The 23,202-nt window shown below is 38.7% G+C and overlaps 3 protein-coding genes across 5 annotated transcripts in view; all 3 read right to left on the bottom strand.

Moving 5' to 3' along the window:
* The window catches only part of LOC139217259 (acidic mammalian chitinase-like), a 72,341-nt gene that overhangs the window by 6,596 nt on the left and 42,543 nt on the right, over positions 1-23,202 (bottom strand). The window lies entirely within an intron of this gene.
* On the bottom strand, positions 1,980-5,101 carry LOC139217269 (acidic mammalian chitinase-like). Of its 3 annotated transcripts, none has more exons than XM_070848607.1 (12): positions 5,077-5,101; positions 4,931-4,957; positions 4,590-4,794; positions 4,371-4,427; positions 4,033-4,198; positions 3,814-3,938; positions 3,583-3,706; positions 2,924-3,106; positions 2,706-2,822; positions 2,459-2,591; positions 2,229-2,311; positions 1,980-2,153 (listed from the first exon to the last, which is right to left on the bottom strand). In XM_070848607.1, the coding sequence occupies exons 1-12, from the start codon at positions 5,099-5,101 to the stop codon at positions 1,980-1,982; spliced, it is 1,419 nt and encodes a 472-aa protein (XP_070704708.1). The 3 variants fall into 3 exon arrangements, with proteins under 3 accessions (XP_070704708.1, XP_070704701.1, XP_070704694.1); XM_070848600.1 differs by having other exon boundaries at positions 1,980-2,206; positions 2,273-2,311; XM_070848593.1 differs by having other exon boundaries at positions 1,980-2,311.
* chia.1 (chitinase, acidic.1) lies at positions 11,524-18,706 on the bottom strand. The gene is made up of 11 exons (XM_070842651.1): positions 18,600-18,706; positions 18,060-18,089; positions 17,724-17,928; positions 17,045-17,101; positions 16,755-16,920; positions 14,243-14,367; positions 13,753-13,876; positions 13,007-13,189; positions 12,342-12,464; positions 11,950-12,076; positions 11,524-11,802 (listed from the first exon to the last, which is right to left on the bottom strand). Exons 1-11 carry the CDS (start codon positions 18,616-18,618, stop codon positions 11,594-11,596), a joined length of 1,368 nt encoding a protein of 455 aa, XP_070698752.1. The 5' UTR covers positions 18,619-18,706; the 3' UTR covers positions 11,524-11,593.

Genomic DNA, 23,202 nt, shown 5'->3' with positions numbered 1-23,202 from the left:
TCTAAATGAGTATGCGGTGATGTAAAGCAATGATTGCATGCACTTTCCATCTGTCCATTCACCTGCAGTAACTACTGCCTGCAGCTTCCAGTTCCTCCCAACCTTACTCTAACAAAGAAGTTGGATGTAAACTATACCAAAGCCTTCTGTGGAGTGAAACAAAATGTTTTTTTTTTGTTTACATTTGAGTATGTATTCATGATGTTCTTTACATAGCCATCTATCGTGGCATCTTACATATGGAGAGTATTACTCTCAAACTGTCTTATAGTGACCCTAAAAGTGCTTTAGTATTCCCTGAAAAAAACATCTCCTCAAACTGACTGAATTGAACTGACTGAAAGCAATTAGTGATGTGGTAAAGTGGTCATTTGAAGCAAAACACAGCAATAATGGCAACTAGAAAGTGCAATTTCTGGAGAAATTGCGGTGTGAATGCTGCCTCCTAAATAGCCCACGCCGCGCCGCACTGCAGCCTTTTGCAATTTCAATGCACGGTTTAAGTTTCCATGATTTGTGTGCTTGGATTTCCTACTGCCTCTGAACGCGCGAAAATGAAATATTGAATATTATGGAAACTATGAATGGAAAAGAATGAGAAAAGTCATAGCAGTCGATTCCCGATGGAGTTGCACGTTTTACAGTTTGAATAACGTTGATAATTTGAACGGTGTGGGAGGAGAAGCGTGCCAAAAAACGGCTGTAGAAGAACATGCTTGCAGCATTCACACCAATGATGTGAAGGTACTTTTACTGCTAGGTTAAAGCTGTTTATAAAGTGCCAAAGGGCATGTGTGATATGGTGACAGCAATTCTGGCAAGAGATCATCAGAGATATACTGTCTCTATGTCCTTTGGCACAAACGTCATGCTGTGTCACACACACACTGAGGTGTTGGTGCTGGCACACCCATATCGCATTCTCTAATATAAATGCACAGGTTTTCAGGCAGCAAAAAAGGTGAAGACAGGTACAATTTAACCCCACTGTGACTGATATTTTACTGTTGTACTTTACAACAATGAGCAATGTTTTAGTACAATGGCATCATACATTTCTTCACATTCTTCACATTCTCCACAAGGAATGAATTTCCGAGGTTTTGAACCTATAAAATCTATGAAATTTTTTGTTTTTACTAGTTGCTAAAAAAAAAAAAGTTCTGCTGTGATAGTGTTAATGTGTTTCCCAGTATTGATCCCTGGTTCATGTGAACCTGTCCAGCTTCAGCAAATGAGGCAGTAAAGAAACTGGAAGGGCAAGGTGATAGGCAGGTGCAGTGAAGAACATAAGGGGAAATCTAAAACCATTACATGAGCTTATGGTTTGATCAGCATTACAGTATATTTAGAATTGGTCAAGTCCACTACATTAAGTTCAAATAAATGTTTAAGTGAATCTGAGTTACAAAGGCAAACATACAGAAACCAAAATATAAAAGACAGGCTAACTCTAATTGTTAAAAGGCAACAATGGGTGGATTCAAATGATCAGAATTATTGTCCTCAGTGATTGGGTTTTGTCTTTGAAAACATAATAATTGATAACAAAATCTTCAATCAGGTAAGAAGATAAAGGAGACCGAGGACTCTGTTTTAATAACAAAATATGTGTAAGCTTTTATTGACCAGGTTTCATGAAAAAGGGGCCTTGAAGTTATTTATTAGTTAATTTAGTTAATCTTTTGTTAATCTTGTTTTCTTGCTGGGCCCCTGCACCTGAGGGATGTCCTCCAAACTCTGTTATCCGCTGTATCCTGCCTCTGTGGCATCTTTATTTTTTGTTGGGAAAATGTGTTGGAGAAAATATTTTTTTGTTTTTAGTCATTTATCAATCAAATTTTTGACTTGTTGCAATTCTTTTATTCTTCAACATTAAACATCACAGTGTTACAATTTTTCATTGTCAAAAACCACAAAAAAGTGTATCAAGTCAATACTGAGGTATCAGTGAGTGACAGTCCTACATTAATTGACACTTAAGGCCACACACAGCACTTGCAGCTCTCTTCGAAAACAGTTCCGCTTCCACACTGACGCAGATAGGTTCGGCCACCTGCACACATGTAGAAGCTGGTCTTGTCAGCAGGGTTGGCGTACATGCCATCAGGCTTGTCTTTACAGAAACCGCGTCCTGGAACCGGGATGGTGGTCTTGGTGGACGGAGAAACAGTGGTCCCGCTGGGTTTGGGGGTTGTTGTGGAGGCTGGTGCAGCTGTGGTAATGGCAGGTTTGGTGGTTGTGCGAGTGCCAGGTGCTGTGGTGGTAACACTTGGTTTCTTGGTTGTGGTTGCAGGAAGTGGAGGCATCTCTGTGAGAGATGGAAGAAACAGAAAGACATATGGTTTGACTGTGGTTCGTATAAAGGGCATCACTCTGGCTCCCACAAATCTGCCAAGAGCTTGAAGTTGCCATGATGACTTCATTATTCTTGTCTTACTTGTTATTTGAGACTTACCAACATCAATGAGTTTGCGCAGATGGGACAGTAGAGGATGGCTTCCCTGTCCACAGAACTCTCCTTTAAAGTCATCCAGGTCCAAGGCCCACACAAACGCTCCACCATACTTCATGTCCTTCATGTACTGGACCTGTGGATTGAACAATAAGATGAGTCAACCTCAAAGTAAGGAAGAATTAATTATATCTCTTGAATTCCACCCTGCAGACCATTCAATCTCTAATCCTGGTGATGTGTCACCCACCTTGATCTCATAGCTCTCCCTGGTGTCGAACCCTACCCACTCATTGTTCTTTGCGGCATAGGGAACTTTCTGGTCATCAATCCACTGAATGGTAGTGCCCTTCAGGAAGGTGCAGATCTGCAAAACCAGAGTAAAGAATTGCCATTGGATTGTCCCACAGTCCATCCCCTCATCTTGAGTTAATGTTTGGTTATGCTTATGTTTTGCTCAAACTTTACCTCATAGTAAGACCAGAATCCAGCTTCACGTGTGAAAGGTCCAGCTGATGCAGCACCACTTACTGGGGCTCCAACACCAGTGTTTGACGATGTCAAACGGAAGGTACGACCATAAGCAGCGAATCCCATCCTCAGCTTCTCCACTGGGGTGCCATTGTCTCTCCAGTACTTCATGGCATAGTCCTGCAAGAGTTGATGGAAGATGTGAAGTAAAACTTTCTTTCAGTCCCCAATGTGAGAGATGAAGCAGCAGAGGCCGCTATATATCTCGCCTTTTAGTCCCTTTTATGTGTCACCTCCATAAATGCTGGATCCTACATTTCCCATAATGAAACCTGAAAACTGTATTTTCTCCTTAGACTCTCTGGGCCCAGGTCCACACCCGTAGTTTGTACCACAGGCTACCTGTAAGGCTGAGCTGAGATACCCTCATGACAATATTATGATATCAGGGTTATTTTGTCAGACCTGATAAAGTAATATGTGGATGTGTAGATGTAGTTGAGTCATACATATACAATTAGTAAACAGACCTTTACGAGTAAAACCAGCTGCGTTACCCTGTACAGATCAGATCAACTTGATTTATGTATTCAAGTGTCATCCGTGCTAGAATAATGTCATCAGTTAAAGCACCATAGCACCACTCTGTCTCTTACAGTGTTGAAGTAGATGAGGTCACCGCTGTCATGTGCGCCACGGTACAGTGGGCTGTTGTGTCCAGTGAATCGCTCCCAAGTTCCATGGAAGTCATATGTCATCACATTGATGAAGTCCAAATGCCTGGAAATGCATATAGAATACTGATTAAGACGACCTACCATTGAGCCAACTCTCACATCAAAAACAAAGACCAATTTAATCAGCAATTCCATAGAAATCTGCAGTACTTGGCAATCTCAGCAATCTCATATCCTGCATCAATGGTTCCCTTCCCAGCAGACACTGCAGCAGTCAGCATGAGCTGAGGCTTGCCGGTGCCCTTGGCCTCAGCTGTGTAAGCTTCAACAAGTTCCTACAAATGAAGAATATTGATAAGGCACTTTCTAAATGATTGTGTTATCAATAAAACACATCTGTACCCCATAGCTCAAGAGTTCATGGCCCACCTTGCACAGCAGAGTGAACCTCTTCTTGTCCTCTGGAGGACTTCCACGAGATCCAGGGTACTCCCAGTCCAGATCCAGACCATCAAATCCATGAGTCCTCAGGAATTTGATAGATGACTGGATGAACTTCTGACGGTTGGCTGGAGTGGACACCATGATGGAGAATCTGAGGAAATTTGTTTAATATTTAACAAAATGAATCAGAGCTTTCATTTTTTTTTGTCTTAATCTATGCCACGTCTTTCTATTCTGATGTAAACTAAACTTTTATTATGTGTTCAACATTTGGGGTATTTTAAAAGCAGCATTAATTTGATAAACAAAGAAGAAATACTCACTGAGCTGAGCCAAAGTTCCATCCACCAACAGCCAGTAAGGTCTTCAGACTGGGGTTCCTTTAAATGCAGATGAGGCTCTATATGAATATTTGAGTTGAGTAGGTCTTGTTTGCATACAAATACACAAGGATTTTTAAAAGTTCACACTTAAATTGTTGTCATTTAAACACAGAGCTGCAGCTGCTGGGGAGAATATGTGATACCCTGCTAAGGTCTTACTTGCTCTTCAGGCCATTGAAGGTCTTGTAAAGTGTCTCATCATTCCATTCATATGTGATCAACTCATTTTTGTTGTTGATGATGGAGAAAGCATAAATCAGATGTGTGCACAGGAAGGGATCCACATTTTGTGGCATGTATTTACCAGTCCCCGGTCTGTACTGGGACCAGTTGGTGAAGTAGCACACCATCTGGGAGGCAGTAGCTAGAAATCAGTGACAGCAAATCTGTTGTCAGCATTCCTTGTAATCTCTATTTCTGTCAGACATGTGTCGCAGTCAGAGTCAATAGAAATGTCAAAATGTGGTTATATGACTAAGTTTTAGTCAAGTGTAACTTACCCAGCTGGCACATCACAAGGCACAAGCCTAGAGAGAGGTCAAAAGTAGAGATGAATGCTTTTTGGAATACAGAGATTAATACACAAGGTATCATATTATCAAGGCATCATGGTAATGTCAAGCACTGAGGCCTGATGGCTGTTTACCTGCTAGAATAGTGAGTTTGGTCATCTTGATTTCAAAGCTCACACCTTCAACTTATTTTTTCTGGAATAAATAAACAGATTTGTCATACATACAAAATGGGCTGGAATTATCAAGATGATTGTAATGTATAATCTGAATGTAAAAGTATATGGCCAATAAGACAATTTGAAGTTGGAGGACTCTTTAGAGCTTTTTATTCTTATTTGAATCAAACAATATCAATTGAGGTTATATTTGTTACCTTACAGATTTCATATATGAGTGTAACCAATAACTGTTTCACATTGTTTTGGCAAGTCATAATAGTGGCACTAACATAAATTATACCTGTACCATTCTTAAAATCACAATTTTACCAAAGAAACAGAGCTTCAGAATAATGTCTTCCCTGTCACAACATATATGCCTCAGGTTACAGGTGTGACCATATCAAGATGATGTGAGAGTTTAACTTTTTAATTTAGTGTTAAACACAACTTTTTCCCAACTTACAGGAAGCCCTGTGTATACATTTTTCTAATGTCATTTCCTAAAAAGAAAAATATCAACTGTCTATAATGAAGTTGCTCTTCAAAACCCAAGAAAGGAAAAGAAGAAGTGATACTGCTAAATTCCCAATGCTTACCTTTGGGATCTCAGAAGCGACCAATGTGTCTGAGTTTTCCAGCGTCTTATATACTTCCCACATCTGTGGAGGAGTGGGATATCAGTCCTCATCATGCAACATGGAAGGGAGGTGGGCAATAATAATTCAGTACATTGTTGGTACAGAAAGGGATAAGATAAGTAAAATCAGACGTGAACTGACAGATGGTGATAAGCTATACTATATGGTAGAGAGACAGCATATTTCTGTGCAAGATATGGGACTTAATATAGGTCATGATATGCCTTCTCATTACGCCCACCATTCACTCTGGGAGAAAACTTCCTCTGGAACAATTGAGATTTTACAGGGAAAATTAAGTGAACAGAAAAAACAGAAAATACGTATAAGGCCTACATTTTTATGTTACTGTGATTCTCTGAACACTGTTTGTAAACCACAAATCAAACCATGTTTCCATGTTGTAGTCATTATTTAAGTGGTGTCATTGATTGCTACCACAGAAAATTAGTCCTTCAGCTGTCTGAGGACGTTGACATTGTTACCAATGATCAAATAATTAGTTGTGCTACACGTCCGCTCTGATGTTTCATTATTTTTTCTAATGAGCTGATGCAGTTGTTAATGTGCATTAGCAATGAATGCAACTGGACTGTACTGAATGCCATACATTAATAAGATCAATAAAATGCTCTCTAAATCACTAATACAGACTCATGTAAGACCGGACTGGTACATGGTATCAAGTCATCATGTTGGGGTAAAGAAAATATATATTACACAGAACACATCAGTTCTTTTTAGTGTTGTGGTCAATCTCACTGCCTGTCCTAACACCACTCCCCTTTACGTGAACAGTGAGAACCAGCCAGTCACGAGACGTAGACATGTCATGTGTCACATGTCCTGTGACATTCGAGGCAAGGCAACTTTGTTTAAATAGGGCCTATCTGATAGGCTAATACATTTCATACAGAGGGGAAAAAATCTCATCAGCAAAGCAGAGGTTACGTTTACAGTGCAGATTATTGAAATTAGGTCTGGTTATGTTATGTTACTGGCGGCATTGAAGTGTGAATCTGATCCAAATCTTACCCTATCATTATCTTAGTTATTATTTTGCAGATAAATCTAGTAACCCTTTTAAAAGGGCCTCATCGACTGCTGGACTCTTTATTAGATTGTTTGTTCGCTTACACTTCTTGTTTATTTCAGTGAACTTTGTAAAGCACTGTGAGACAACTCTGTTGTGATATTGGGCTATACAAAATAAATTGAATTGAATTGAATTGAATAAAAAGGAACAGATCCAAAAGCTACGGCTGTAAATCCCATCACTTCTCTCTAGGTGTTTGTGTATTAGAGTCTGCAGTTTAGCTTAGAAAAAAGACTGGTGGAGGGGGAATCTTTGTTCATCTCTATTACCAAATGAGATACTAGTGAGCTTTAGAGGTGTAGGTTCATTTTGTCACACTGGACAGAGCCAGGCTAGCTGTTCATCCCCGCTTCCTGTCTTTAACCCTTTGAAGGTCCTCAGAAATAATCACGTTAAAGATCCTTACACACATAAATGTGTATGCATAAAAACAAGCCATAAAAATGTTAAAAATCTTTCTTTTTTTTAAATTTTTTTTAAATCGTTTTTTAGACCAGCATCAGCCCTAATCATACATATCAAATTTTAATTAGTTTTTTAAAAAATTAACCCTTAAATTGCCATGTTTTTTTCATGATGCGCATCATTTTATGGTCTAAAATACACAAAAAATACATGAAAAAAATTGAGAACTCTGAAAAATTCACCATCTTGCAAAATTATAAGCAATATGCATGAAAAACTGATAAAATATGCTAAAAATAAAAATCATAACACACTAGAAAGTGCTGAAGACCCTCAAAGGGTTAAACTAAGGTAGGCTAACAACCTCATGTTTTTAACTTTATACTTTATTCACAGACATGAGATCAATGCTCTCTCTTATAAACAAATATTTAACAGTCATTGCCCACTCTTCCCCTTCTCCCCAGGACATTCATGGATACCCAGCTGTACAAGGACATGTAGATAATCTGAATAATGATTTCTGGCTCTCCTTAAATGCTCAATGCATATCAATCCATTGTGCATGAAGTTGCTCAAGTTAAGATTACTTTATCTCTCCTTCGTCAAAAACAGTGAACATTGTCATTGAGAAAGGTTTTTTGTTGTTGTAAATATTGCTGCGATAACACACTAGAGCATTAATAGATGATTTATTTTTCTACTGATAACACATTTGTATAGGTGTGACAGCGTAGTCTATTTGACATGATTTTGTGTTTTTCAGAACTGTTTCATAATGAACAGCCGCCAAAGTCCCCAAAGTCAGTTCATCTAAGGGAAAAGAAAAACTCTTGTCTTATCACTGCAGAAGCAGTTCCTGCTTCATAATCACTTGTCCTAAGCACAGCTATAAATGGCAAAGCTGATTACTGTTTATGTAATCCCTTTTGATGTTTGTTGTCATATTTGTCACGTCAGGAACTACTGATTATTCATTAAGCACTGTGTTGTAATTATTATCAATTATATATAACATGGCAGTGTTGCAGAGTGTCATTTCTGATATTTTCTGTATGAATAAGCAATAAGTCTATTTGTATAGCGGATATCAGAGAAGACACTCTGCCACACAAATTGAATTGGTTCTTTCATTTGACAATCAGGATTTTAGTGCTGAACTTAGAGACCTCACCTGGGCCATGGCTACAAGTTTCCAGCCTATCTGTAACATTCGAAAGGGCTTAAAGTGAACAAAGCTGAAGAGCCAGATGGAATATGTGGAAGAACGTTAGGATATTTTGCTGACAAACTGAGTAATTTGTTTCAAAAATGTTTCCAGCTCTCCTTAGATTCTGGGGTTGTTCCTGACCTCTGGAAGAATTCAAATATTCTAATATCTAATTCTAATATCAGTCCAATTTCAAAGATCAGTAGACCATGACTTATAGCCTATAGCACCTAACGTCACTAGTAATGAAAACTCCAGAGAATATTATTAAATCAAAAATTATGGATGCAACTGAAGCAATTCTTGACCCCCTGCAGTTTGCTTATAAGCCTGGGAGAGGTGCTGACGATGCAAGGTTGTTCATTTTGAATTCTGTACATGAACATTTGAAACAAAACTCAGTTATGCAACATTACTTTTTGTTGACTTCTCGTCAGCCTTTAACACAATGCAAGCCTACGTACTAGTAAAAAAGCTTATATTTATTTTCTATTTTGTATCCAGATGACTGTCGAGGTAAATAAGAAAATCAACATGTTGTAAAATTTGCTAACAATGGTGTTATTATGTCCTCTCTTATTCAGATCAATCACATGCACCCATATTGCAGGAATTTGGTGTAACGAAGCTTTTTTTGAATCTAAATTTATCCAAAACAAAATAAATAATAATCTCACCAAAACACATAGACAGCCTCCCAACAGGCACACATTGCAAAAGTGTTGAAACTGTCCACACCCATAACTACTTGGGAGCTGTGTTTGATGACAGATTGAGATTTAATGAAAATGCAGATGTTATTGTGAAAAAGGCTCAGCAGTGTCTCCATTGTCTATGTAAACTAAACTCCTTTGGAGATGATCAGAGAATAGAGGCAATGTTTTACACTTCTGTCATTTAAAGTTTTCTAACTTTTTCATGACTGCAAGGTGTTGTCAATCACAAAAACACAAAGGTCCCTTGTTAATCTAATAAAAGATTATCAATGACCCCACACATGTCCTCTATGACCACTTTAAGCTGCTGCCATCAGGAAAGTGTTTCAGAATTCCCCATATGCAAAACAAAATAGAAGGAAGTCTGATTTTATTCCTGAAGCCATTAGACTTGTGAACAGCCACGGTGCAAGGAAGGGACAGCCTATCTTAGACTGATAAATACACTTGTACTTTGATCACTTATTTTTGCTTTTATATTTACTTCTTTTTAACATGTAATATGTGTTGTGGTATTTGATTATGTTGGACAGCTACAGTTTGACCACTGTTATCAATTCTTGTGTAGGTTGTTGTCATATTTATATTTTTGGATTGTATTTTTTGTGTGTCAATAAATTCTTTATGTATGCTTAAGTTTGCACTCCTGCCGCCTCTTTGATCAAAGGACCGCATTATTATTGAACTCATAAAGGTCACTTGGTTGGTAGCCAGTATGGTCTATTGCAACACTACTTTTAAATCCACTGTTATATATTGCAGATCTCAAGCCACTAACTTGGACTGGGTTTTGACGGTGGGGTGATATGATAAGTCTCATGCACAGCCACTGAATGACTTATATGGTCAAAATAATGACATAGAATAAAAAGCTCAAGGTTCATTTCATTCATTCATACAAGCATATCAGTAACGATGCTTGTACTGTTCACCATCATCCAAGACCATTAGACATTTACACAAGATAAAATATATACAGCTAAATACAAAAGAGCAAAAAAAATATACTCTTCATAGACAGTATGGACATTCCCATCACTCTGCCGCACACTTAAAGTGATTCAATGTTATTCGAGTATTCTAATATAAGAAGGGCTAAAAGCTACAGTGTGATCAGAATGGTTATGTCAAGGTAGCTTTACAAAGATCCACTCATTGAACTCAGTCACTAAACTGTTCATTGTCATGAAACCAGCCTCTTGTGGTCGATCACGAGGCAAAACCACTATAACATAATCAAGAAACTTTGGAAAATGATGAGTATTTGAAAGGAATTCTTCAAAAATAATGTTGTATCATCTGCCAATTAATAATAACCTGTCTGTCTGCTACCACGGCCCCACACAGATTATTTGTGCTGTTAGCAGTGAAAAGCTGGGAGACAAGCAAAAAGTGGGAATATGATGTGGTGTACAACAGTCTTCTCTGTCTTACACCACATCATATTCCCACTTTTTGCATCATATGTTTCATTGTGGGAATGTACTGCATTTCAGTATAGCTGAACTGTTGCAGTTATTGGTTTTTGCACAAGACACAAATCCAATTTAAAGCCTCAAAAAGAAAATCATGCTCATTTCAGTCAAATGCCATACGAACATGATGAAACTATTCACGACAAGTTCATTGCATCAGTCTTTCCTTTTAGAAACTCAAATGATAAATTCATTACACTTTATTTTCCCTTGAGACAGAATGAAAAGCATCTCCACCGATGGCTGATTATACCGTACAATCACACAGAAGCTGTGTAAAGCTTCTGTGTGTTTATTTGATCCTTTATCAGTTAACCACTGGGTGATCTGAGTGAGTCACAGCACACTGATCTGTTTGGACATGACTGTAATTCATGTCATAAATAGGCTATAATTCATTCATGTGTTTGTACCAGTTTTTTGAATAGTTGTTCGCAAGCTAGCTATTACTGCTAACTGTTAATAGATGCAACATAACTGCTAAAGTGCAGAGGTTACTCTGCTGTTTTTGGCTGTTACCAAACATGTTCAGGTGCATTACTACCTGCTTCTGGACTGGAATAGTGTCAACTCTTATCATAGCTTACCCATTGTTAGACAGTCAATGGAAGGACATACATAACAATACAATACAGTTGTGTGTGTAAATTTTTAATTTAAAGAATGAATAAAGAAAAGCAAATTATAAAACATATTTAATTGTGCAATTAAAAGTTCAGAATATATGTAAAATATAGAAAAATGTTTTCTTATAAAACAGAAGTTTGAGAAGTACAAATAAATCATGTAATGTAAGGTTTGTTTATTTTGTTGTAAGCATTGAGTCAGCAGTATGGGGTTAATCAGTGCAAATAACTCGATTACGTGATTTATTTTACTGAAATATAATCCACATGATTCTGATACATTCAGGGACTCAGCGTGTTTGTAGGTAATGGTTTTATGGCTCAGGGCCAGTCGCAGCACTTGCAGGAGTCCCAGTAAATGAGGCCAGGCTGGCAGCGGTGCAGGTAGGTGTTTCCTTGGAAGCACTGGAAGTAGGTGGTCTTATCAGCTGCGTTGCCATACAGGCCATCGGGGCGGCCTTGACAGAAATGTGCTATGGGGTCCCTGGTGGTGGTGGGGGCTGGGGTGGTGGTGGGCTTTGGTGGGAAGCCTGCAGAATAAGAAATGGAATATAATTTAAAAATGAATACACAGAAGCTAAAACACAAACCTAATCAAACCTATTTTTATTAAAACCTTAATACAAAAGCCATCTCAGTAAGCAGAGATTGCAAGTTAGCTGAGCTATGGTATTTACCCATTGACATCCTGAGGTGGTTGACTAGAGGATAAGCTCCCTCTGAGCAGAAGGATCCACTGAAGTCATCCATGTCCAGAGTCCACACATGAGCACCTCCCAGGTTGGTGGCAGTCATCCACTGGACCTACAGGAGGACAACATTGGTAACGAAGATGTTTGAATAGCAGCAGCTACAGATCTATGAAATAGATCTAGAGTGGAGAAATAGGAACAAAAAATACTAGAGATAGAAACTCTCATTTAAGAGCCTGGTATTATTTCTCCTCCAAACATATTTCAAATAATTTTACTTCAAATAGAATTTTACAAGAACATTTGATCACAGATCACAAGAGTGGGAATTTGTTGTCTAATAACACTATTAGAACTGTAATGGCACTTTTGGTTACCTTGGAAGAATAGCTGCGCATGTTGTCATAGCCCAGCCAGGCTTGCCCATTGCCATAGGTGGCATAAGGAACCTCCTGTTCAGAGATCCATTCAACAGTGGCCCTGGAGAGTAAGCCACAGATCTGATAACACAGAAACAGAAACAGAGTTAGATTGGATAGCACAGGGCTTAGGATCAAGATACCTACAAGTTTACCATCTTTACTGATATAAATACTTAAAGGCAAAATGAGATTTTCTTCAAAAAGAATAAATAGATTCATACAAAAATAATCCTTCTCAATTATCATTACTATCAATGGTCACTAAAAGCGTGTGGTGGTATCTGTATCTGCAGAGGGTCTGTCCTCTGTCTATATTCTCTTATTTTGTGTTCGAACAGTGGATATGTAGCCACTAGCCGATAGCAACCAGGTGCCAGACCATAGGTAAGAGGAAGCTAGCAAAAGGGTGGACACACCACTGAAAAAAAAGAATATAATAAGTGGATGTTCAAGCAGACAAAGCTCATTCCCAAACAAGGGTCTGGGGTTGGTTTTTCCCCGCTAGCAAGCAATGGGTGAGATTTTACATTGTCATTTTAACATCAGTTAAATCTGATGCAGTAGCTATTATTGGTGAAATACTGACATGCTCAGCTGAGCATTACATGGATGTGCTGTACCTCATAATAGGCCAAGAAGCCGGCAGTGCGAGTGTAGGCTCCGGCGTCAGCAGGGCCATCAGCTGGTGCTCCAAGGCCAGTAGCACCCGTGGTGAGGCGGTAGGTTCGTCCGTAGGTGGGGAATCCCAGCAGCAGCTTCTCAGCTGGTGCTCCGAGAGCCAACCAGTGGGATACGGAGGAGTTCTAACGAGGACAAAGGAGATAAATACTACAGAATAAAACTAATATTTTTGAGAGTAACATTGAATCAGATGTAATGTTAAAGGTTTGCCATCACTGTCGATCCAACTATGAATTAACAGCTAGTCTACAGGAACAGAAGCTAATAAAGGAGATATTTTTCTCAGGAGTTGGTGGAGACCAAACCAGAGCTAATAGAAGACTGAATATTGGAATTTCATTCCAATAGTGGGCAAAACATGACATCCAAACGATTTCAATCTGTCTATTGGATATTTGATATCTATATTTAACATTATAAAGGCTCATTATCATAGATGTTTGTGAGACCATCTGTCTCCTAGTGCTCACAAGTGAGCTAATGCAGCTTTAAATAGAAAAGGGTTTCTGAAAACCATATTTAGTGTATGACCCCAAATGCTATTCTGAGAATGAGATAAAACCTCATAAACTGCATTTTGGACAATTTGACAGTATTGGACAATATACAGCCAAAGAACACATAGACACTTGTCAAATAGTGTGTGTATTTTGCTGATGTCTGTGTGTCTTTGTGTGTTTCTTACGATATTGTGATGGATATGTGAGCCAAAGTCCACAGAGCTGCGGTACAGTGGGCTGTTGTGTCCAGTAATTGCCTCCCAGTGTCCATGGAAGTCATAGGTCATGACATTGATGAAGTCAAGGCGGCTGTTGATTTTAAAAAAATGTTCTTTTTAGATCAGCGGTAGAAAAAGTGTCACCATTGGTGTTAAGTACATTCAAACTATTTTGTTTTCAGTAGAGGTAAAATTCTTTCTAACTCTGAACAATAAAAGGCAGAAAGCAGAAGTCAATTGATTTGAAAAAATCTCATCCCATCAGTGAATACTGGTCTTGTGTTCAGATGTGTTCTTCCTCCTATGTGGTAGTCACAGTAAGCAGGGCTGGGTATCATTCAGTACCGTCACCAACATACAATGGCTGCCCTTCACTTCTAATAACAAAACTCTGCTTTTTTGGATACTTTACTTTTATAGCATAAATATACAACGGTTTCAGTGACATCAAACTTACAGTGCAATCTTGTTGACCTCGTAGGCTCTGTCAATAGTTGGACGGAAACCAGCAACGTTGGATGACAGCAGCAGCCGGGTCTTCCTGTTGTCTTTAGCATCGTCGTCAAAGGCCTTGGCCATCTCCTGTAAGCAAAATGAACAAAAAAACATAGTTTCTGTCTATCTCCTGTTACAGCACTGCAGGTTCTAATGAAGACTTGGAAGAATGATACATCACAGAGCACTGTTCTTGTCATTCATTAAATATCAACATTTATATTGCAAATCTCATTTAAATATTAGTTTGTTGTATTGTATCAAAAACTACAACTACTGTAAGAGGATTCAATATTTGAATAAAGCTGACTGGTTCAGAGAAGGCATTATACTTGCCAGTAAAACACAGCATTGTTTAGGGAAGCCACAAATGTATTTAATTATATGTACCATGATTTTAGCCTAGACTGAAATATCTGAACAGCTACTGGATGGATTGCCATGTTCCCAGAGCACAAATCCTAATGACTTTGCTGATCTTGTGAATTAAGTTTGATACAAAAGTCCATGGTGCCCTGAAGATAAACTGTAATGACTTTGGTGATCCTCTGACGTTTTCTAGTGCCACCACCATGTTTTCACCATTAGAGCAAAATACAGTTTCTAACTATCTACTAGATAGATTTGGACCAAACTGTGGATAAATGTTTCCCTAGTGAACAAATCCTACTGACATTGGTATTCCACTAATTTTCCTGTAGCGCCCCCACGAGGTTGACATTGGTGGCTTTGGGTGCAATGTCTTGATAACTATTTCATGTCATAAAATTTGCTACACATACAGTTGCACTCAACGCTGTCAGTCTATGCATCACATTTGTAGTAGGTCATAACAGCAAAAGGGTGCTCAACTACAGTTGCACCAAAAATTATTCAACCCCCATTGCAAAATAAGCGTATTAATATCAGCTGTGTTCAATGAACAACTCAAACAAGAACAACTGAAATAGCTCAACACAACTAATAATTATTTAACAAACAGATGGTTTCTGTTAACAGTCAACACAAAATGCCATTTTTAATGACTACAGCGGTCTCAAAATTATTCAACCCCCTGAATAGAATCCATCACAAGAGCACTCATTTTCAAACTAGGTGTTGTCTCAAGCACACCTGACGCAACTAATCAAGGGCCTCATTAATTGAATCAGGTGTGCTTGAGATAGAACACGTCAAATACCCGGACTGGTTAGGGGTTTATTCACAGTGATGTTGGGTAAGTCAAGAGAATTGTCCAAAAAGTTAGGAGAGGAAACGATTGTTTTGCACAAACAAGGAAAAGGATACAACAAGATAGAAAAGGCACCGAATGTTTCTAGAAATACTGTTGGAAGCATAGCTCGTAAGTTCAAAGCTAAAGGAACACGGGCCTCACTACCTGGACGTGGCAGAAAGAGGAAGCTATCATCAGCTGCCACCAGATTTCTGAGGAGGCAGGAGGCCAAAAACCGTCAAGCAACTGTAAGAGACCTGCAGCAAGACTTGGTGGACACAAGACAAGTTGGCTCCAGTATGATCGAAACCATATAAATAAGCCACAGAAGTTTTATGATTCTGTTGTGTGGAGCAATGAAACAAAACTGGAATTTTCTGGGGCTATGGATCAGCGGTATGTCTGGAGGAGGAAGAATGAAGCATACGCTGAAAAGAGCATCCTGCTTACAGTGAAGCATGGCGGTGGGTCAGTGATGCGCTGATGCTGCCTTGCTTCTACTGCCTCTGGAAACCTGCGGCGTTTGCAGGGCAAGATGGATTCAATCAAATATCAGGATATCCTCAAGAAAACGTTGTGAGAAAGATGAAGCATGGGCGTCATTGGACAATGATCCCAAGCAAGTCCACCAAGGCTTGACTTCAGACAAAGTCCTGGAAGATACTAGAGTGGCCGTCACAGTTGCCTGACTTGAATCCAATAGAAATTCTCTGGTAGGAGTGAGTGAGTGAGGAAGATTCCTCAGGAACGCTGTCAGAACCTGGTGTCTGGATATGCATCACATTTGCAGCAAAAGGGTGCTACAGTGCTAAAGAAGCTTGTCCAGAAGGGGTTGAATAATTCTGAGACAGCAGTAGTCATTAAAAGTGGCACAAAAAGTGTTGAATTTGGTGAAACCACCTGTAATATTAGTTATTAGTTGTGCTATTCCAATTGTTCTTGTTCTTGATGTTCATTGAACACAGCTGAAAGTGTGAAAATTTAAATATGAATGAAAATATTTTTAGGTGCGACTGTAGTTGAGCACCCTTTTCAACCCTGTATTAATGTCATCCTTAGAATGAATCCTGAATAACTTTGGCGATCCTCTGACATTTAATCTTGCACCATCATCTGGTCAATTTGTTTTTCTAATGCTTTGGATTATGACCAAATACTTGCAAAACAAATGCCATTCTCATATGAAGATGAAACTCAGATGAAACACTATCATACACCCCTAATTAAAAAAATAGATAAATAAAAAATCTGCCATGCTAACCGTGATCAGCATAGTGAACTTCTGCTTGTCTTCCACTGGGCTGCCGTTGTGTCCTGGATATTCCCAAGCCAGGTTCAGCCCGTCAAAGTTATGGGTGCGCAGGTAGCTAATGGCTGACCTGATGAAGGCTGCGCGACTCTCAGGCGTGGCGACCATGGCGATGAATCTGGTTGGATGTGTATAAAAAAAAGACTGCAGCCTCCGTTTTGGTAATAGAGTGGCAGAAGGTTTACTGACCTCTGAGATGGATGTTTGTCAAGGATATTGAGGATGATGTGGTTTTAACTTACGGGCTCACTCCATTGAGTGTGCCTCCAACAGACAGCAGAGTCTTCAGTGCAGGATTGCTAATAGCAAGGAGAGAGGCAAACATAAGCTCAATGTGAAACTTTGTATTTAAATGTATGTGTGTATTTATAAAATGCATTTGTATAAGTGTATATAAATAACTGTATACATACAACTGTATACATTTAACTTGTCCTTCTCTAAATGTAACTATCTGTAAATGTGTTGCTGGAGTGTGTAGCATGAAGGGACTACAACTTTCATTTGTGCAACCCTGTGCTGTAAACTGACAAATAAATGATCTTGTTACACTGATATCTTGGAGACTTTGGGGTTTCAGTTCTGAAGTTAACAAGCAGAAGGGGTCACATGAGATTTCTCTTTTACGTTTGTCACAAAAATGCCTTGATGCTATTTGAAATGTATCATTATTTCTTTGTAATTGATTCATCATTTTGAAAACAGGAAAATACATGCATGCCACATTTTACATGGCGACTTGACCTTTCTTATTAGAGTGTCCAGGCAGCAGTACAAATGGTTCTGGTCTACATATTGTTCTAAAAGCCATTCCACCCAAGAGTACAGCTCTGGAGGACACTTTGAGCACTTCAACACTTTAAATGTTGAATACTGGCACACATTGTGTGTGCACTGACACCACAGACTGTGTTGACTCACACATTCCTGAGGTTGTTAAGCCTGCTGTAGTGCTGCTCATCGTTCCACTCGATGGGGTGGATCTGGTTGAAGTTGTTGATGGTGGCCAGACCGTAGATGATGTGTGTGCAGAGGAAGGGATCAATATTGTTTGGGGTGAAGCTGGCACTGCCGGGCCTGTACTGGGCCCAGTTAGTCATGTGGCATACCAATTTATTGGAAGAAGCTGGGGGAAGACAGAAGAATAGCAGCATTAGAGATTCTGAGTGCATTTTAAATGCCACGTTTGTTCTGAAACTTTGATGTTTCATGTTTCATGTTAGTGCGAAGAAGGGTCAATGATGATGCCAAACTTACCGAAGTGCAGAATGAGCAGAACGCCCAGAGCTGCAGAAAAAGAGAAAACTGTTGTTAGAGATCATAACTGTATAGAGTAAATACCTACAACAGGACGAACAAGAACCTGCTGTGCAGATAAACAATCAACTTTGTTAACTGAAATTAAAACTGCAGCAACAATATTCACCGGGTAATTTTAAAGAATATCCCATTGGTGTAATAGCATTTTTTAGTGAGAGTCCAAATCTTAAAACACATTTATTTTTAATCATATAACGTTCATATATCATATATCTGCAAGATTACAATGCAATATATTATTTAATTAGATACTATAAACGAAACATTAAATGTATGACGTGGACACTTTTGCAAAATGTTCAAAATAGTAAGCCATTAAAACTCACAATGTAATTGGAAATAATTTTGAAATCATAAATTAGTAATTTGGAGAAAGAAAATATTTCCTACCTCTCCTTCACAAAAAGTATACTCCGTCTTTATGTATTCATGTGTAAACATCAAATTAAAAAAACTGAATGAGCGAATGGTATTTACCTGTGAGGAGTCTCGCCATTGTGCTCCCTTGAGATGCAAATACCTTTCTGCTGCAACAGTGAGCCTCTGATTGAGAACTAAATTTAAAACATTCACGAGATAATGATAAAATACATGAAAAACAACAGCATCCATATCCTGCAGTTACAGCTGAAAATATAAGTTACCTGTTGGCAACTTCAGTATTTTTTCATGATAGTAAATTAATTAACTTCTTAGGTTGGTCCCAGATAAACAAGCAAATCTACAACATCACCCTCAATGTCTTTATAGTCATCTAGTTGTCTTCCTTAAGTTAATCAATAATGAAAATAATTCTTAGTTGTAGGCCTCCTTGCAGCTACCAATAAATGTAGTACAATATAAAACCTTTTTACACATGAGGGAACTAGCTAAATGCTAGTTGAATATAAACACGATGATCATCACATTACCTTTCTTCAAGAGGAACAGAAGTGGAATGCAGAGCGGGCTGTAGCTGGGTGGGATTTATATTCTAATGACTAATAGCTGGTGGCAAAGTGCAGTTGATAAGGGCTCAGGTTGGTGGACGGCAGGATGACATTACTTATAACCCGACTTCCAGGTAAGACTGGGTTGAAGCCATGAAATAATTAGACTTGCTGGGAAATGAGCTACCAGATGGAATGAAATTGTAAAGGTGTGGTCTAAGTGATAGATGTTGATTGCCTAAGTGTACCTGAAGCCTGAAATTGAGCATGCAGCTTCCAATGGTTGGATGTGCATGTGTCCTAGGTGACAGGACAGAGGGGCTGATGCAGTGGGTGATTAAAACTGTCCAGTACATCATTGGTACCCATCTACCGAACATCAGTGATAATAGGGAGGTGCCTGCACAGAGCCCAAAGTAAAAGATCATATCCACCCCCGCACCAGCCAGTCCATTTGTCTATTTCTACACATTTTAAAACCCTTTAACAGTTGGTGGGTCATTAAAAAACCCTACAACACATTACAAAATGAACAGGAAACTGTATACCTTTGGATGCCAGTATAACCGACACCAGCTAATCATTTTGGACTGGCAAAATATTTTCTTTTTGCAGCAGACATTCATGGTCCCGATGGATCCGGATTTTGGTGACACATTGTGCTACCAAAGTGTTGACTTGTGTACAAGATATGGGCAAATTGCATTCATGGTCTTCACTGGATGAGGCCATTTCATTTTAGGCTGGACAGACACTGATTTTACTCTGATTTTACTGACCTTGTATAATGTCTCAACTCACTACACATGTTGATCAGTCTTTCTGCATGCTCAGAACATGAGACTGTTCACGCTGAACGGATCAATTGATTGGTCACGATGTGGAGCTCACACTGAATGTAAGTAGGTAACCTGCAGTTGGTTACGGCCAATGACAATTTCAATAAAGTTTATTCTAACAAGATGGTTTTGTCCTCAATGTAGACAAAAGGGAGAAGGGCAGCATAACTTTGTGAAATTCTTTTATGAACACAAAGTAAGAGGAAGAAATTAAATGTATGGAGCTGCAGATGTTTCGAGGGTGCAGACATTATGAGGTCTGTTCTGCACTGAAGTTCAGCACCAACAGCATCATTCCCTTTTTGCTTTGCCATGTTTACAGTTGTGTGAGAAAACGCAGTGTGCTCCTATTGGTCAATGTCATGAATCATCTCGTGAAATTTTCCATGGAAGGCAAAAAACTTTAAACACATTAGTCTTTCGGGTCATCGTGACACTTCCTAGATGCAAAGTCAATTGTTGTCTACTATGGTAAAACAATCGTTGCAACCGATGCCTGTTTTAGTTCCCGATACCCTACATCTGTTGGGTCGGGCTATTATTGGGCTGCTATTGTGTAGTCTGAACTCAGCATTACAGCCCTGCCAGCAAAATGCCAACTGTGATCTATGTGGGAAGTTATCAAGAAAGACTGCCGTGAGTGTAGAAAATGCACACACTACTGAAATACAATCCCAAGGTGTTTATTTTAAATCATATTTACATGTAGCACCCCTCCCAACCCTCCCTCACATTTCCATTTAATCACAAATCATAAAAGGCCCCAAGGTCCAGTGCATCCAGCCGAGCCATATGAAACAGATTCGTTACCAGCTTAAGTGAGAGATGAAACCGGTCTGTTCATCAGCCAGAACATTCAGTGACTGGGCAATGGAAATGACTTTATGGCTCTTCACTGAATACTAAAGGCGTTGAGAAAACACTTTGTAAAGAGTAAAGCACAAAACCCAGGATGCTTCTGAGAGCATTTCCAACTTCTCGACTAGTTCAGAGATTAAGCAGCTGTGCGATTCTCATCATTTCTGAGTGAAAAACAGTGATGGTGATTTAAGTTCAGGTTTAGACCAGTTTTTTTTTTTTTAAGGCTGACACCAATAATTGAGCCATGAAGCTGACAGAAACCCAGAATAGACTGTTGAAATGACTGTAGGCCCAGGGGTAGACCACACTGATCTGAGGCCAGATCTGGGATTTATCGGTTCAAAATATCACTACACTGGTCTAATCCAAATTTAAACCACAGTTTTTACTAATCACAGAACATGTGAACAATATTAACTGTCTACTGTTAATAGGCTACAAAGTGAAATTCAGGCTGTGCATGTTTTGACATTTGTGATATTTTGCTTTCCAGTGCTTGCAGAAAACTATATTTCCTAACGTTTTCCTAATACATTGTTTTTTCTACACCCGAACTAATGTTACAGTTAAATGACAGAGTAAGAGCAGCCTTTTGGTGTAAAGTGTGAAGCATGTGATGAAAAGTTACATTTTTCTGACAAAATAAAGCACATTGTTGTACAATCAAGTGGTCTATCATTCAACCACTTGCAAGTTATAAAATGTAATACTGACGTAACACAGAAAACAATTGGTTGTCCAGACCATTCAAATGTTTAAATATAAAAACATAAAAAAACCCTTTAAAATATAAATAAAAGATGAAAAGTTAATTTGGATCTCCGATCCAGAGTTAATGAGTAACAGAGAACCTTCAGGTTTAACTCTCAAGCTAGTAAACCCATGTTTCTCTGCAAACCCTCACTCTGATTTTGGCATTTTTTAAAACAAGTATTTAGCTTTAGTCTTTCAGTTTTTGTAGTTTTGTGTACGTGTAAGCACATCCATGCATCAGTCTGTTTCTACAGGACAAATCCTGGTGTTTCTTATTTGATTCACCAGTTCCTGATGCTTTGGCTTTGGACTAGCTGCAGATGAACTACAAAACATGGCTGCCATCTTGGAGCTCATCTGCAGACTGTAAGTAATGAACAATTCCTCAGATTTGTGTCAAATCACAACATTTTGTGATTTACAGAACTTAAAGTAATAAATGAAATGAAAGTACACTAGGTACACTAGTTTTTGTTGGCAGTTAGAGAAAACCAAAACCATGTATCCCACTTGTTATTGACTTTTGGACTAAACCCAAAGCATCAGATGCCCTTTAACCTTGTGAGTTTTATACGGTTGACAGCACACAGTTCTGTTTGAATCAACCAAAAAATTAAGGCAACAACAATAACAAAAGAGACAAGTTGTAAGTACTTGATTTCCATCTTTGACATGCTGACCAGACATGATCTGGATACCTGTGGACAAAAGAAAACTGCAAGAACAACATCACATTCTTCCTGTACACTGTAGCCAGTCAGACATATTACATAAGAGCTGATAGATGCTGACAGGGTTACAATGAGGACGATATATGACACTGTTAACGGTACTCTGATAACTCTTCTTACCTACTCTTTCATCTCTAGCAGTGATTCGTCCCTGCTGCCCTGCGCGTTCAACCTACCAGCTTGAAAGCAGCTGCAATAAACCCAATAAACACCAAACAGAAGCATTTTTACATTGTTGTCGGAATCATTTAAACTATGCAGGCACAACAAATGTAAGAATTAAATAGTCCTTTATCCATCCAATCATTACTTTTCCCAAAATGAGACATAAAAAATAGAAATTGTAAACATTCATTTGGACCAGTAACACATTTCTGCAGTTTGCTATAATTACAGCAGAGACAAAAACACAAATAAGCATACAGACATTAGCAGGAGCTAAAAATCAACAATAAAAAGTTCTTCAGCGTCTTAATGAGTGACTCTTATTCTGTATTCACACTGCGAGCAACAAGACTAATGACTCACAACACGTTCAGCTGAGTAGATGCTCAAAAGGCGTGTTTGTTTTGGATCTGAAGCCACGGATGTCAGAATACAATCACAGAAAACAAGTTTCATGATGCTGACAAATGTTGCTTCTTTGTTTTGTAATTACCTTTTAACGAACCTTCACTGGCTTCTGTTTAGTGATACTGTTGAGCTATTTTACTGATGACGTTATATCACCTGGTATGTTGGGTTACTAATTGTATTCTGAGGTTTGTTCATTCTTTGCAATCATTTCTTTAAACATGATTCCCATTTGTATGATTACTATTATTATGTGTCCAGATCTTCTTATTAAAATCATCATATATTAGAGAAACCTGCTTAAAGGGACTCAAGTATTTCATTGGATCCTACTGATTGATTTGATTGTATGTTTGAGTTTCATGTTATAAACACTAAATACTTTGCTGTGTTG

This window comes from Pempheris klunzingeri, chromosome 2, assembly GCF_042242105.1.
Source record: "Pempheris klunzingeri isolate RE-2024b chromosome 2, fPemKlu1.hap1, whole genome shotgun sequence".
Classification (NCBI taxonomy): Eukaryota; Metazoa; Chordata; class Actinopteri; order Acropomatiformes; family Pempheridae; genus Pempheris; species Pempheris klunzingeri.
Note: the sequence above shows the minus strand (reverse complement) of the source record. Positions and strands in the feature narration are given on the sequence as shown.